Source organism: Spea bombifrons, chromosome 3 (genome assembly GCF_027358695.1).
Source record: "Spea bombifrons isolate aSpeBom1 chromosome 3, aSpeBom1.2.pri, whole genome shotgun sequence".
Taxonomy (NCBI): Eukaryota; Metazoa; Chordata; class Amphibia; order Anura; family Pelobatidae; genus Spea; species Spea bombifrons.
Genome location: NC_071089.1, coordinates 58,315,492 through 58,331,204, shown reverse-complemented (window position 1 = coordinate 58,331,204; position 15,713 = coordinate 58,315,492). Strand labels below are relative to the sequence as shown.

Sequence of the window (15,713 nt, the reverse complement as noted above, 5' to 3'; positions counted from 1 at the left end):
TAGAATTCACTGCTGAAATATCCTCTGCACCGCATCATGGAACTCATTTAGAAGATGAATTCTCATAACTCACTCAGAGGTGCCCTGAAGTAGTGTCCTGAAATGCACTTCACAGTACTTTGTTGTGTGGAGTAAAAGTGTACTTTGTACAACACCAGTTTACTTTATTAAGTAAATATAAACTTTTCCTGGAAGATAGGGTAGAATAAAATAAAATAATCCCAACTCTTTGATTGTGCTTCATTTGCCGATGTTTACAGTTGTTTTTTTTAAAAATGATAAAATGACACCTAAAGGTCTTTTGGATTCCTGTATACATAGATAACCTGAAAGCTTATTTATATATAGGTTTGTGTCAGTATTCATGAGCTATTCAAAGGTGAGACATCATGGAAACTGTAGTGTGCCTGTCCCAAATCAGGCACTGGTTTTGAGTTGAGTATTCCCTGGAAAGACATGTTGGAAACCGGCGGTAAAATTGCTTCGTGAAAAATGTCAAAATGCCAACTTTCTCAAACATTTATACACTATAAATATACCTTGAAGCATTTATCATGTGTTTCCAAATTCACAAGAAAAATAAAAACGTTTGGGATATTTTCACTCAGATCTACCACGGCAAAATCAAGCAAAACATGGGAGACAGACAGAGGCAGAGTTTAGTCATCGAACTGAGTGACAAAGGCAGGTTCATTGTTTTTATTACGTCTTTATTTGGTTAGTTTTTTTGTTATTAAAACTTTATAAAAAGAGAATACCTTCTTTACTTTGATATATGGTGGTAACCTTTTACGTGTCCTTTACCTATGAGAAAATACATTATATATATGTAATTGGTTATATATATATATATATATATATATATATATATATATATATATTGTACACACATATAAATACACACAGTTACATACACCGATCAGCCATAACATTATGACCACTGACAGGCGAAGTGAATAACATTGATAATTTTGTTATCATGGCACCTGTCAGTGGGTGGGATATATTATGCAGCAAGTGAACAATTCCTGTTTAAAGTTGATGCGTTAGAAGCAGGAACACATGGCACCAGAATGCATCCATGGAGGCCCCACCTCCCAACATCTCCAGAGGTCTAGTGGAGTCCATGCGTCGACGAGTCAAGGCTGTTTTGACAACAAAAAGGGGACCTATACAATATTAGGCAGGTGGTCATAATGTTATGTCTAATCAGTGTATATGGGTGTGTTAATATATACATTATATATATATATATATATATATATATATATACTCCCCTGTTCATAGACAGCAAAAACTATAATTCCATATGAGGCAAGGCTTCACTAGCAACTTGTTGCTCAAATATTATACTTAAACATATAGTACAAAACTATTTTGCAATTTTTAAGAAAATCACTAGTTTACGACTGTGACGGAACCCTCCATCACTGGGACCACCGGAGAGGCCTGACTGCCAGCCTCCTCCCTATTGACTATGGGCCCTGGGTTTGTAAAGGCTTCTGTGGCTACCCCCAGCAGTATATCATGTCATGTCATGCCAGGATCTGCAACCAGGGAGTTACCGCCATTGTTTTAATTTAATATCAGACCCCTCCACCCCATGGTGCATTATTATGTTGTATAAATCAGTCTCCCCCTCTCCCCTATTGTATTGTTAATCCTGTTACAGCCCCTGTTGTCTCTGGGAGGCAGATTAAAGGGGCGGTTTGCATCTCAATATCTCGTTTTATGTTAATGTGTGTTTTGCTGGATATATCCAGCCCTGTGTGTCTAAAATAAATCAGCCTTCGTTTTGGTTTTACCCTACACTGAGTCTCGGCTAGTGACTGGGGAATTGGGGAAAGTGTGTTGTCCCAGGCTAAGGGAGCACAAGTCAGCGGAGGTAGTCGGTCAGACTAGCCAGCTCCGTGACAACGACCTTTTCTTTCTGAAGCCAAGTACGGTAGCATAATTTGTGTACATATCAAGCAAGCCGAGAGCCATTTTTTAGGAAAAATAAACAAATTAGGCAACAGCCTAAATTTTGGAGATTTTGGACTCTGCACTTTGAACAGCATTTTAAATAATTACCGTATTTATCGGCGTATAACACGCACCCCCATTTTAACAAGGAAATTTGAGTAAGAAAAAATAATTTTAACTTGGAAGCTATGAACTTAATGTTGGAATAATATTTATTACATTATAACATTTATTATAACATTTATACCACTTATAAGGCAAATATGAAAGAAAAAGCACCTCTTTGAACAAAAAAACTGAACAAAAAAAAACTTCAGAATCACTGCTATCTGGGAAACCACACACACACACACACACACACTAAGACACACAGTAAGACACACACACACTCAGACACACACACTAAGACACACACTTAGACACAGAGACACACACAAACACACTCAGACACACACTCCCTAACCCCCCTTCTCAGGATCTCCTCTCTCATTCCCTAACCCCCCTTCTCAGGATCTCCCCTCTCCCTCCCTAACCCCCCTTCTCAGGATCTCCCCTCTCCCTCCCTAACCCCCTTCTCAGGATCTCCCCTCTCCCTCCCTAACCCCCCTTCTCAGGATCTCCCCTCTCCCTCCCTAACCCCCCTTCTCAGGATCTCCCCTCTCCCTCCCTAACCCCCCTTCTCAGGACCTCCCCTCTCCCTCCCTAACCCCCCTTCTCAGGATCTCCCCTCTCTCTCCCTAACCCCCCCCCGGTCACTTACCTTCAACTCCTGTGTTGGAAGCGTGAGGCGTTTGTCTCGGGTGCCGGCGCTTCACTGCTGAGCGCCGGCGTCTGACGTCATATGCCGGCGCCGAGCGTGAAGCACCGGCACCCGAGACAAACGCCTCACGCTTCCTACACAGGAGTTGAAGCGCTGAGGCAGGCGGCGGCGGCCGCCGCCAGCAGAGGAGTCCTGGATTTCTGTCAGTCAGGGGGGCCCGAGAGTTGCCGAGCGGTCATCTTCAGCAACCGCTCGGCACCCCTTGGGCCCCTCTGACTGGCAGAACTCCAGGGCCCGGTCGCAGTTGCTACCTCTGCGACCCCGTTAGTTCCGCCACTGGCTCTAGGATTTATCTGCGTATAACACGCAGGTAGGGTTTCAGCTTCATATTTTAGTTAAAAAAGTGCGTGTTATACGCCGATAAATACGGTATGTGAATGTCTGGATTCAATAATATTTACCAAAAACAAATGTATTATCACCAGGAATAAATAAAATAACACATTTCACTGGACAGATAGACTCCACTGCCATAATTGGTTGCTCTTTTTATAAAGCTTGTTTCCCTTTAATATAATCGTCTAAATAAGGTTCAGTGGCTCCAAGTATACATTACATGAAAATAATAAAAAAAAATGCTGAGATAAGAACAAGCAAATCTACTTCGCGCAAACACAAGCTCTTTGTCAACGGGAGCAAATAATAATGTATTTAGTGACAGAGAACAAATCTCGATCAACTCCTTGACTTTTTCCTCCAAAAAGATGACCAATCTACAAGTTCCGTGATTAATTTTAAGGTTTAAAATGATAAACAAAACAAAATGCTGACAAAACAGAGGAAATTAATAGCTACATAACTGCCACATCTGATGTACAATCTGTTGTAGCGTGGTAGTATGGAGGCAAAAAATGCATGGCTAGTGATTCAATAACCTGTTTAAACTTAGATTTGCACTTCTTAACTTGCCGGAGGAGATTTCATATGTGCCAGTAATGTTGATTAGCGTAGTGTATGTAGTCCACAGGTAACCTAGATTTAATTTATACTTTTATTTTTTATTTTTTTAAAGCCAGTGTTTTAAGGGTTACCTTTGAGCAGCAAACGTTTTATGAGCCATGGCTCCTTTGATTTGTAAAACCATTTCAGCTTGTTTAAGCTACCCACAGGTATAATAATGTCTGTATTATGATGTGTTACGTGAGCACTGTTTTTTCCCAGCAACTGGTTTACATACTTAGATTTCAGGAAACAAATCCCAGCAATGACCCATAACTCAAAAGGTAGGTTTTATATTCTAATTTCAGTACGTCATGGCTTTCCAATGGACCTTAAACTGTGTGTCACGTGTATCAGTCATTATATATACATTATATATACATATATATATTTATTCCATTTTCATTTTTCAGTAATAATTATCTTTAATATTCTTCATACTTTGATAATGATTTTGATCTAGGATCCAGTCAAAATATATAGTAACCAGTTTAGATAAAATAGGACAGGGGTGTCCACATTTTTTCTGCAGTGGGCCCCTTCATCAGAAATGCATGTGTGTGTGTGGACTGCATTAATTTTTCATTGAGAGAAAATATACAGCATGCCTCTTATTATATAGTGATCCAGACATGGATGGTGATACAGAATTGCTTTTTCACTGATTCACTCTTACTCACACACTCTCAATGTCTTCCTACCTTCTCACCAATCGCACTTCCAACCAGAGGCACACCTAGGCAGTTGGATGCAGTGCACTGCACCGAGGTGCTCTGAATAGCAGCGGTGAATTGAGTGGAGAGCGCAACATGAGGGGTGAAGTTTGTGCCGGCTGAACACTTCTCCGTTCCCGTCTCTTTCCCTGCAGCTCCGCTTCTTGTTGCTCTCCCGTCTTCTTCTTGGAGGAATGGCTGTCCCCTGGTACTGAAGAATCAGATGAAGAGAGAAGACAGGAGAATAAGATCGCAGGAACGTAGCAGCAGTCAGGGAAGAAGTTAGGGAGACTCAGCTGGTACAAACTGCACCCTTGTGCTGCGCTCCCCCCCATGCATCCCAGTTACTCAGAGCACCCGGGTGAGGTTCACTCACTGGTGTGGCTCTGGTTGGAAGTGTGGTTACTGCTCCAGACCTCAATTTAAAGCAGCCATCTGTTGAATCCCCCTGACATAGGATATAGAATATTTTTACCCTTCTAAATAATAATAATTAACTCGAGAGGACCATTTGAAGTACAGTGTTAAAGTAAACAAGTGACACCGAAATTTATATTAAAAATATCTTTATTTATACATAATATAAAAATAGCAGTCAATCATGTTAAAAATATTTTGATGATGCGCTATAGAAAATTTCATGACATAAGGTTGTCACGCTTTTCATTTATGGAATTCTCTCTGCTTTGAAAGTTTTCGTCATCTGGAGACAAACCTTAACATAAAAAAAAAATACAAGTTAACATTGTCATTTACAGAATGTTCGGCATATCTGCATTTTTCTCAAACCCTGAAAAATAAGCCTAAATATACAACAGCATCAAACGGCAATGAGTAAATACAGCATCTCTCCACCCTTTATTCCAAATGCAAGCCTTTGGAGGTCTTTACAGACCTCAGCGATTTCACTAAGAACTGGAATGGGTACCCTTTATGATGTCATGATGACATAACTGGAATCTTAATTATTTTTAAAATTTTCATTCCTTTCTTTTTTTTTTAATATTTTACATTTTTACAGTGCCATTATGTCGGATCAGTGAGCAGGAAGCTAGTGATGTTAGCTCCTGCTGATATGGGAGAGCCCAGACACTCTGCCGGTGCAAAAACCATAGGATGTACTATTACAGGGCTCGACAAATCCCAGGCGCCAGGTGTTTGTCAGCCTGTGATCGCGGGGGCGCTGCTGCTGTCTGCCCAGGAGTCTGGGCAGACAGCACAGCCACTCAGAGCCCGCCCCAGAGCCTGAGATCACTCCCACGGAGTAATTCTGTAGGCTGAAAACCGCCACAGGCAGCTTCAGGAAAGGGGGTTGAGTGTTGATTGGGGACCTGACACAACACCCCCCTGCTGCCTGATCGCTCCATGAGAGCGAAAGTGCACCATTAACCCTTTCAATGCCGTGATCGCTGCATTTTAGGGGTTAATTCCCGTTTTGTACGGGCTCTGCTGCTGGTGGCCTGCCTGGAAGCCCAGACAGGCCAGCAACAGCAAAAACGAGCCCCCACAAGCCCTTTGATGACTCCTGTAGGCATGGAATCCTACAGCAGTCATCAGAGACTCCCCCCTGCAATGGCTGGTCTATAGACCAGCAATTGCGTCTCAGCTGCCAGAGGCAGCTTCAGGGACAGGGGTAGAGGGTTCTTTGGTCTCCACATGAGTGTGGAGACCAGCCCAAACACCCCCCTGTTGCCTGATCGCTCCATGAGAGCCCCTTCAATTTGCGGCATTGCAGGGGTTAACATTTGTCCCCACAAGCTTGTGGGGACTAAATATCAGTCAATGCTGTGCTCCAATGGAACATCAGCATAGAAAGTGTTAAAAAAAAAAAAAAAAAAAAAAAAACCAGCACTGACCTGAAAGTCCAGGGTGCTTCCAGGTCAAATGCTGTGAGTTTAGTAAGTGGGCTGATGATGATCAGATCACTCCTGACCAACTGTTAGTTAAAAAAAAATCCTGGCTCCTAACTTTTTTAGCTGGCGCTTAGATTCACAACAAATTTGTCAAGCCCTGTACTATTACGTATTCTGTTATCTAAGACCAGTTTTATTGGATGTAAGAGTAAGTCCTAAGGTCATGAAGTAGTTAAACAAATCAAGAGTTAAAGAATAATTCACAACAATATAAGAGTAGAAATACACATGCAAACACATATAATTATATATATATTAGAGTGCATGTAAGCAGACATCAATTTAACAGAGCGCAGTCGATTTTATAACCCAAAAATAAATATTGTAGAAAAGTCAAACTTCCTGTGACCTATTTATCAGCAAAGGAAACTACAGGGATCTGTGCAATGGGAAATGTTTGCTTTTGAAAAACACATTTTTCTATACGTACACAAGTCAGCTTCAGATAATAAAAAAATATTTACCAACATCCACAAAAGGATCCTGACCATTACACAAATGTGATGTTCTGTTAGTAGCGAACGCTTGGTTTTGTGGTTTTGTGATCATAACACTTACAGCTTTTTCTTCTGCAGACAGAACTCCTTCGACGGCCACTATCTGGTATTGCTTATGTTTCAAGCTCCCTGGAAATTTCCGAAGTGGTTTAAGAGCTGCACTATCCATATTGTGCTTCAAAAGCTTGCACATATTTTCATGAGGACAACCAGGATCAAATAGTAACAGGCAATAGCTCTTATTTTTTCTCTCTTCTATTCCAACTATGGTACGACTATGACCTGGAAAAAAAAAGTGATGCAAAGTTAAAAACACAGTTTCTCTTCATAAAGTTTAGTTAGTGATTTCTGTTGTGATGTATTTAACTTTTGCACATTTTTTTGAAGATTCAAACAAGTAACTGGTAGTATTAACAGACATCCTTTCAAACATCTTCCCACCTCTATAATACATTCCAAACACTTCCTTCTTAGCACCCTCAAATCTGCATAAATAACATCATACAGAACTACAACTGAACTAAACAGAAAAATGTAAGGTTTGGAAAAAGTGACAGATCTACTTTCATATCAGTCTGTCTGGCTTTTGAGGTGCATTTTACCCAAGACATGGAACCAAATAAAAATAGAAATCATTAAATAAGAACTTGGCTGAAACACAGGAACAAAAAAGTGTGTCATACCTTGATGCTGAAGATAAATGGCAGGCTTTGAGGTACAAACCACTCGATCACTATTTGGGGCATTAGAAGAATAGTAGTTCAGAACCCAGTCGAACAAAAGAGGATGTGTTCCGGATGGACTACTTGGCTTATGGAAGTCAATAATTCGACACCTATGGGATATTAGAGAAAAAAGCAAAACAATGTATATGGAACTGATGACTATAATAAGGCGAGGGACAGAACTAATCTCGTGCAGGATTTGCAAGAAAAAGTGTTGTTTGGTAGATGTGGATTTTCTGCCTACCACTGGATAAAACACTTACGGCTAAAAAAAAGAGTCATATCACATTTCCCACTGTAAATGAGCACAGCAATAATAATAAATTGTATCTATTGTGCTTGTCGTCCTCATTAGAAGACCCCTACCTACAATCTTTAGAAAATGATTTTGTGCAGAAAATAAGTGTTATTAACTATTTTTAAATGTTCTTTTTTCCCCAAGACCCTGTATTTAACAACAAAAAACAGTAAGTGTGGCACAAACTTTTCTTGCTAAAACCTGGTGCCCTTCCAAAATAGTGACAAGCCACCATGTTTAATGAAAGTAACATTGGTTCAAGATAATAAGCTGAAATTACCTTAATATGCAAATTACAGCACTGGGGGAGGTCAGACTATGCTTTCCATGTTGGCACAAGAAATGTGGGACTGTCTTATTGGGGGTCACAAAAGCGGTAGTAGATCCATACTCTATACTCCATGCATGAAGGAACCAGCAAGGACAACCATGTATCTCTTCCTGGATCATACGTTTGGCACATTAAGACTAAACAGTAGGTTGGAAACGGTACCTAGTTACCCGAGTTTCATCCATAAGAAAATAATATTTACACAGGCATGACTGTAAAAGGGACCATAAACGTATGCTGCTTAGGAAAAATATGTTAAAATGAAAGATCCTTTTATATTTTCATTGTGTCACCTTGCATTTGCCCCTTACCTCAGCCAGGTAGGATATTGAGATTTACTTGAATAGGACCAAGTAGCCAACCAGTGTTGCAAAGGTGGCTGGGGGGCTGCAACTTCTCCTTAAGAAACTAAAAACCACACAACTCATTTTATTATTTTAATTATGAATTCACTAAATTAATTGTATACAAATATTCCGAGCTCTCCTCTTCACTTGTTTCATTGAGGGTCCCACCTCATTTTTAGAGATTTGTATGAATTAACCAGTTAGGCAAATTTGTTAAAATGTAAAATCAGAATGTACAAGTATAGTTTTTACCTATATAAAACCAAACCGTTTCAGCTGGCTTATAAATGCTCGGTAACTCAGTGGCCATGCAGCTTTTGATTAACATAGTTTAGTTATCCGGACAGGATCCGAGTATCGAGAGAGTTTTGTTTTGCTCAGATTTCATGTTTTCTAGGTTACTAGTCAGGGGGTACCTGCTTCATTTTTTTCTTTTTAAATTATCCAGCCATTGTATTTGCTGATGTTCTTTATTCATTAGTTTTAATATAAATAATATAATGTGAGACATTATTGTAAATGTTAAATTGTTCTTAAGGCATACAAACAAAACCAAAGCAGTGGGGAATTGTAACAACCTACATTAACACTGAACGGGGACATTATGTTAAACATTACATTGTTTACTGGCAATCAATCCAGTGTTTATATTAATTTATAATTTATGAAGGTCATGGTTTATCAGTTTACAGGACATTTGCAGGACAAAACACAAAGTGTTTATCAATCACAAACACTCTGGAACTCATGGGGATTCCTACTGGCTCACAGTCAGCTAAGTAGTTCTTGATTTCTTACTTTAGTCGAAGTGATGTCAGCACGCAGTAAATTTCACATGCACCAATCCAAGCTTTGGTGCCATGCAATTTGCCATTAAAATGTGAGGCACCATGAGGATCAAAGCCTTCCTTCCAGGAGTCTTCAATCATAAGCTGAATCCTTGGGATACAAGGTATTGACCTATAACCTGGTGAAAAGTTTGCTTTATGAAGACAGCATAATAGGTCTAAAAAATTGAAAACATCAGCAACAAACACTTATACTATATTTAACTATTTTTGAGTGCTAATTAAATATACTTTTATTTCTCCCTGTAATTAGAGATTGCACCAGTTACATATTTTCATACCTTGTAAATGGTTTTTGTAAGAGTCAGTTGTCATCAGAGAAGAAAGGAGCATTTGGAAATTCCGAAAGCCGCAACCCCATCCCTTGTCTCCTAGAGAGTTGCTGAAATGGTCCAAATGTGAACAAAGCCAGACCCTGTTCACTTCAGGTGCTGAGCTGTGATAATACCTGTGTAGCACTTCTAAAACCCCTGAATAATAATAATAATAATAATAATAATAATAATAAAAAAAGGAGAACAGAAATTCAATTTTCGGTGTATGGAATAAAGTACTGGTAAAGAGCACACACATTTCATTTGGAAACATAACATATAAGGTATGTAAATAAGGCTCTTTCAACCTCAAAATCTGGTATTCTGGGGACCATGTGTTAGTGTTCATGGTTTACAGCATATGACTCCTAAAAACATTGTGATTTTAACATAAATCCCTTATTTATCTAAAAAAATAAAATAAATAAGAACACTTTACATAAAGAAAACACCAACCTGAAGTCTTTGTTCTTCCATCATCTATGCCCGTAGCTAAAGTTTCCATCATCTGCGCTTTGTGTAGGTGAAAATCCATAGGTTGCATTCTATTGTCCATGCCAAATTGTCTCTGGAGGAATTAGGGATAATGTAAATAAATAATCATTTTTAAAAAGTATGAAGAGTAAAAAAGCAAGGTAGTTTAAGAAGGGTCATTCAGAGCAAGGAGCTCCTGAAAACTCCATAAGTGTGTATCATGAATGGTCAGTGAGCTTCTCTTGCAAGAAGGACTGAATTGGCCCCGCATAATGCAATGTAGGAGATTCCTAAAAATTTGCTTCACCGATTTAAACTATGCATTATGCAGGATCCCCTCAGCCTTTCTTGCAGGAGAAGCTCACTGTGGTTGGCCCTTTAAAATGCATAGTGATACGAGTAAGAAGATTCACATCTGCATATTCACAGTTTAGTGAATACTTTCACTAGTGTTATGAATAGCAGGTAGCAACGACCTAAAATTGCATTTGTTTTCTCTGTGAAGAATATTCCAATAGATTGTATTTGTTTTCAGATGTCGCAATAAAAGAAAAAAAAATAAGCCACTAAAAAATATCTAGGAACACACAGATGAACTCTGAAAACTATAATGTTTTCAAGAGATTACATATCCTGGCATTCTCTATGCACAAAGCATTAATGGAGGTTACTGTGACCAAGGCTGATGGAGGGCATACACATCTTCTCATAAATAGAAAAAAAAAATTCAAGTGAACGCACCAAATTGTCTCATGGATTTTAATTTCAAACAATAATCGGATCATTCTCAGTGTGTTTGGGATAGGGATCAACAATTATTTATTAATAATAAATGCATTGGAAAACCTGACTGCATCCTGAGCTCCAATCATGAGCCTTTACTTCCCTTTGGTATTCTATAATTGCTATTCTTTCTCGTGCAAAAAGCATACCTGAAGGCTGCCATTAGAGGTCTTCATGTGATATTTTAGATAACTTTAAATGCTGCACTCTTGACCATTTCTTTTTCTTGAGCCTTTTTTGCAATGCATTCCACACACGTGAAAGACTGAATGTGATAATTTCCAAGTTAAGAATGAAAAATGAAAAGAAGTAAAAGGAAAGTCACATTGAAAAATACTTTTTTTATACTTAAATACAGTGTTGAATAGTGTAGTTTAACAGTGAACAAAACATGGTTTAATTTTCAAATTTCCTATAGCTGCAGACCTGAAGGCTGCCATTAGAGGTCTTCATGTGATATTTTAGAGTGTCTGGACCCGGCCAGTCTATTGCCTACCATAAGGCTATATGATAAGTATGAGGAAAAAACTATAAAAATCCAACACGCAATATTTGTGTTATTATATTGTTACTAATTTGAAGGAACAAAAATGGAGAGAGGAAATAAAGCATTGTCCAAGGATACGAGAAGTCAGTCAAATAGCTTTATGGTAGTGACAAAAATAAAAGGGGTAAGTGACTGGAAATGTGGTGCAGCCCGATATTTTGTAGCCAAGACATGGAGAAGATCTCCACTTGGGTCAAAGGATAGGCATGTTCCATCATAAGTATCTTAATGTATTTTGTTGACATAATGTTGCATGAAGCAGGATGCTGGGTGTCTCTTCAATATTGCTCCATAAAATACCTCCAACCTTTAGAAGTCAAACATTGTATTATGCTCAACATTTTACAATGTACCATATTTATAAATGTGCATTATACGAAGCTAAATCCAAGAATAAAAAACTTCAGTAGTCCACATACCCAGGGCTGGTGCAATGAGTTTTGACACCTTAGGCAGAACCTAATTTTGCGGTCCCCTTGGAACCGCCCATTGCATCCCTCTGTGCCATGCCCTTAGGGGCAGAGTCATGCGAGCTCATCATACATATGACCACACACACCACCACATCGACAGCACCCTTTGTCCTTTCCTTCACTGTGCTACACTCCACCATGCAGTTGAGGTATAGATCAAATAAACATCACATACAAACCTACCCTTGCAGGTATAGATCAAATGAAAATCACAAGCAAACTCACCAGTGGTATTGATTAAATAAATAATGTATGGAAACCCTAAACCGCATGCATAGATTAAGGGTAGCACACCCCAGAGGCCTGGCTTGACACTCAGACTGCACAAATCGTATACGGCCAGAACCCAGATCGCACCCACAGTGGTCTCATCTCAGACACACTCTTAATTTATTGTAAACCCTTTAGGCCCTAAACAGTGACAGTAATGGATAGACTGTCAGAATACACATATACACTACTTTTACTAATGGCTATCCATAAACACATTATACCCTTGTATCTCTCCCCTTTCTCTTTGATTCTGTCCCATTTCTCTTTATCTCTTTTTCTCCCTACCCCTCCTCTCTTATCTCTCCCATTTTCTTTAACCTCCTTTTTATCTCTTCTCTTTTTCTGTAGCTCATCTCTCCTATTTCAAGTTGTCTTTCGCTTTTCTTTTAATCTAAACTCTCCTCTCTTTAACTCTCAATGTTCTCCCTGTCTCTCCCCTTTTCTCATTATCTCATCTTTTCTCACCATCTCTATCCTTTCTCATATCTCCCTCCTTTCTCTATCTCTCCCATTTTTCAATATTGTTCCCCCTTTTCCCATACACCTATGCTGTATATAATAATCACGCCACATACACGTGGAAACTTTTTTCTACATATTACTCAATCCTAATTGAACACTTAAGGAAGGACAGGATACTTTTGTTTAATTTATTTTTAAAGTGCTGTGTAGAAATATCCAAATAGAGAAAGCTTAATTGTGCAATAACCTGCAGCTTCTGGAATTCTTCCATCTCTTTAGCTCTTCGATGTTGGTCTTCCTCATCCTGGAGTTGCCTTGCCAATTGTAGAACATACTTTTGCTGCAGCCCCTGAAAATTGTTTAAAAAGATATATATATATATATATATATATATATATATATACCATATTTGCTCGATTATAAGATGGGGAAGGTGCGGGGAACTCTGATCTCTGACAGTCGGGGAAGGTCTGCGCGATGGATGCAGACAACCCCCGCTGCTAGCCACGCCTCCTTCCGGCTGCAGCGTAAGTGCGTGGGATCTACACGCTGCCCCGGCTACATGACAGGGAAGTCAGAAGCACCGGTAAGTTGGGGGGGGGCGGGGGAGTGTTAAATGGGGGGCATAAGGCATTTCTGGAGGCAGAGTGCTCTGTGAAATGCCTTTTAACCCCCTTAATGCCACTCTGCCTCCAGAAATGCCTTTTTAACCCTCTATATGCCACTCTGCCTCCTGAATGCCTTAAACCTCCCTATATGCCACTCTTCCCCATAATATGCCTTTTAACCCTCTAAATCCCAGAGTGGCATATAGGGGTATAAGGCATTTCTGGAGGCAGAGTGGCACATAGGTGGTCAAAAGGCATATCAATGGGCACAGTGGCATATAGGGGGTATAAGGCATTTCTGGGGCAGATGTGCATAACTGGGGACAGGTTGGAAAATAGAAGGAAATAAAACCAAAATATTTTTCTCAATCATAGCTTTTATTTAAAAAAAATAGTTTAGATGAATTAACATTTACTGGTAAAACTTTTTTCCTATAGGGTCGTCTTATATTCAGGCTTTTTCTTTTTTTCCTAAATTAATATTCAGATTTGGGGGTCGTCTTATAATCAGGGTCATCTTATAATCGAGCAAATACGGTATATATAATATATACAAATACACACACAGTGTTGAAGAGAAAGGGTACACAAGAGTAAAAAAGCATGATGGGGAAAGGCATGCCAATGCTTTTACAGTAGGTACTATAAAAAGGTACGCATCTTAAATAAAATACTTTTTAGCTTTTTCTAAACATAAAACTTTAAAACAATATGTATCATTTTGGGTACCCATTCTAGAAAACCTGATGTCTTTACCATGGATTATATGATCCAGTGCTCAGGGCAGGAGGAGAGGATGCTCAGGGTGATGAGAGGAAGGTCCTAGGGGTCAACTGAGGGGGCTGCCCTGCACCATACCTAGGGCAGCAATTCCATAAATACATCACTGATTAGTGGTTTATAAGTAATATTTAAGATGCATAAAACATCACACCCATGCAAAGAAAATATAATTTTCATATGCAAAACACAACATAGTCTGGGATAGACTGCTGTCTGCAGGGGGTCACACAGCTAGGCAATCAGGTTAACCAGAATGCATTAGGAGCGGGGGGGGCAACAACATGCCTTTAAAAGCCTTTATATTTTCAAATTCTGCCATGTGAGACTATAAAACACTGTAAAGATGCATGTTTGTAAAGAAAGGCACCTTTGTATAGACATTGTAGGTTTGTAGAATTCTTTAGTGGAATTTTTCACCAAACGTTTATTCTGGTACCAACTTCAGTCATAAAGGTTTATTGGTGAAATAATATTTTTACTTTTTGGCCAAGTCTAAATGTGATTATTGTTTTCTCTATTGTAAAGATGCCTATACCAATATTTTCCCATATGGTTAAAGCAAGAACAAGTGACGAGGAGCACATACTATACTTATACTATAAGACTCTTAAATAAACAGATTTATTCACACATCACATAACTCTTGCCAGCACACAAATATATTAAGTAGTTCCACATAAGTAACTACATAAGTAACCTGAAAACATATTTATTATCAATGCAAGGAGTTTTATTCTACTGTTCAGAAGAGATGAAGAGAAGCAGATTTGTATACATGCTGAAAACAGAGTTACAAATTTTCACAATAGTAACTGTCCCCCTATGCAAAAACCTTAAACATCCCTACTCCTTGAAAAAAAAAAGACAAGGGGCAGTCTTAGAACAAGTGGCACCCCAGGCTACTATGTCAAAGTTTGGCTAGTCCTATCTGATTTTCCATGGCTATATTGCTTACCAAGGAGATGAACTGCACTGCATTTTGCAACACAGGAATCTGAATATGTATGTATTTTATGCTTTTTTTAGGTTGTGTGTTCCCCTTTCTGTATACAGGCACTGGAAATAATTGTTCTTCCCCTACTCTATACAGCTTCTTCGTTCCACAGTGCTCTGCTCTCTGTATGTCACTATGTGCACCACCTCCCTGCCTCATACATTCTACAACTATACTACACACTCAATCTAACACACATTCGAACACTATACACTGACACTCAAACAATACACTAAGATACTGTTCATAGACCGTCTAATGCTGTATACTTACACCCCCACACACAATCACTCTAACACCATACACCAACACACCACGATGTACTCTGATATACACTTACTCTAACACACAACACAGTTTAACACTGCACACTGACACACATACACACACACAGTTAAACACTGTACAATGACAGCCCACACATACTTATTCTAGCACTCTACATAGTATTGCATGGTACACTAAACACACATACACTCATTGTAGCACTGTGCACTGATGCTCCCCTCACACACACAACCACCATACACATTAACTTATACGCTGTCACCTCCATGCACACTTATTCTAACTAGGGATAGGCCTAGACATGGTTCATGGCAGATA

General features: G+C 39.1%; 1 protein-coding gene across 1 annotated transcript; it reads right to left on the bottom strand.

Annotated features, from left to right (window-relative positions):
• Nucleotides 1-5,104: 5,104 nt before the first annotated feature.
• Nucleotides 5,105-15,663, bottom strand: LOC128483974 (zinc finger-containing ubiquitin peptidase 1-like). Its single transcript, XM_053460295.1, has 8 exons — nucleotides 15,658-15,663; nucleotides 12,970-13,062; nucleotides 10,167-10,278; nucleotides 9,678-9,866; nucleotides 9,347-9,530; nucleotides 7,531-7,682; nucleotides 6,909-7,129; nucleotides 5,105-5,152 (listed from the first exon to the last, which is right to left on the bottom strand). Exons 1-8 carry the CDS (start codon nucleotides 15,661-15,663, stop codon nucleotides 5,105-5,107), a joined length of 1,005 nt encoding a protein of 334 aa, XP_053316270.1.
• Between the last annotated feature and the right edge of the window lie 50 nt (nucleotides 15,664-15,713).

Bases quoted from the DNA above. Each gene is read 5' to 3' on its own strand.
- LOC128483974 (XM_053460295.1), bottom strand. The intron at 9,867-10,166 runs GTTGGTGTTTTC...ATTATTATTCAG, and splicing joins TGGAAGAACAAAGACTTCAG to GGGTTTTAGAAGTGCTACAC. The intron at 7,130-7,530 runs GTATGACACACT...TTTTTTTTCCAG, and splicing joins CATTTATCTTCAGCATCAAG to GTCATAGTCGTACCATAGTT.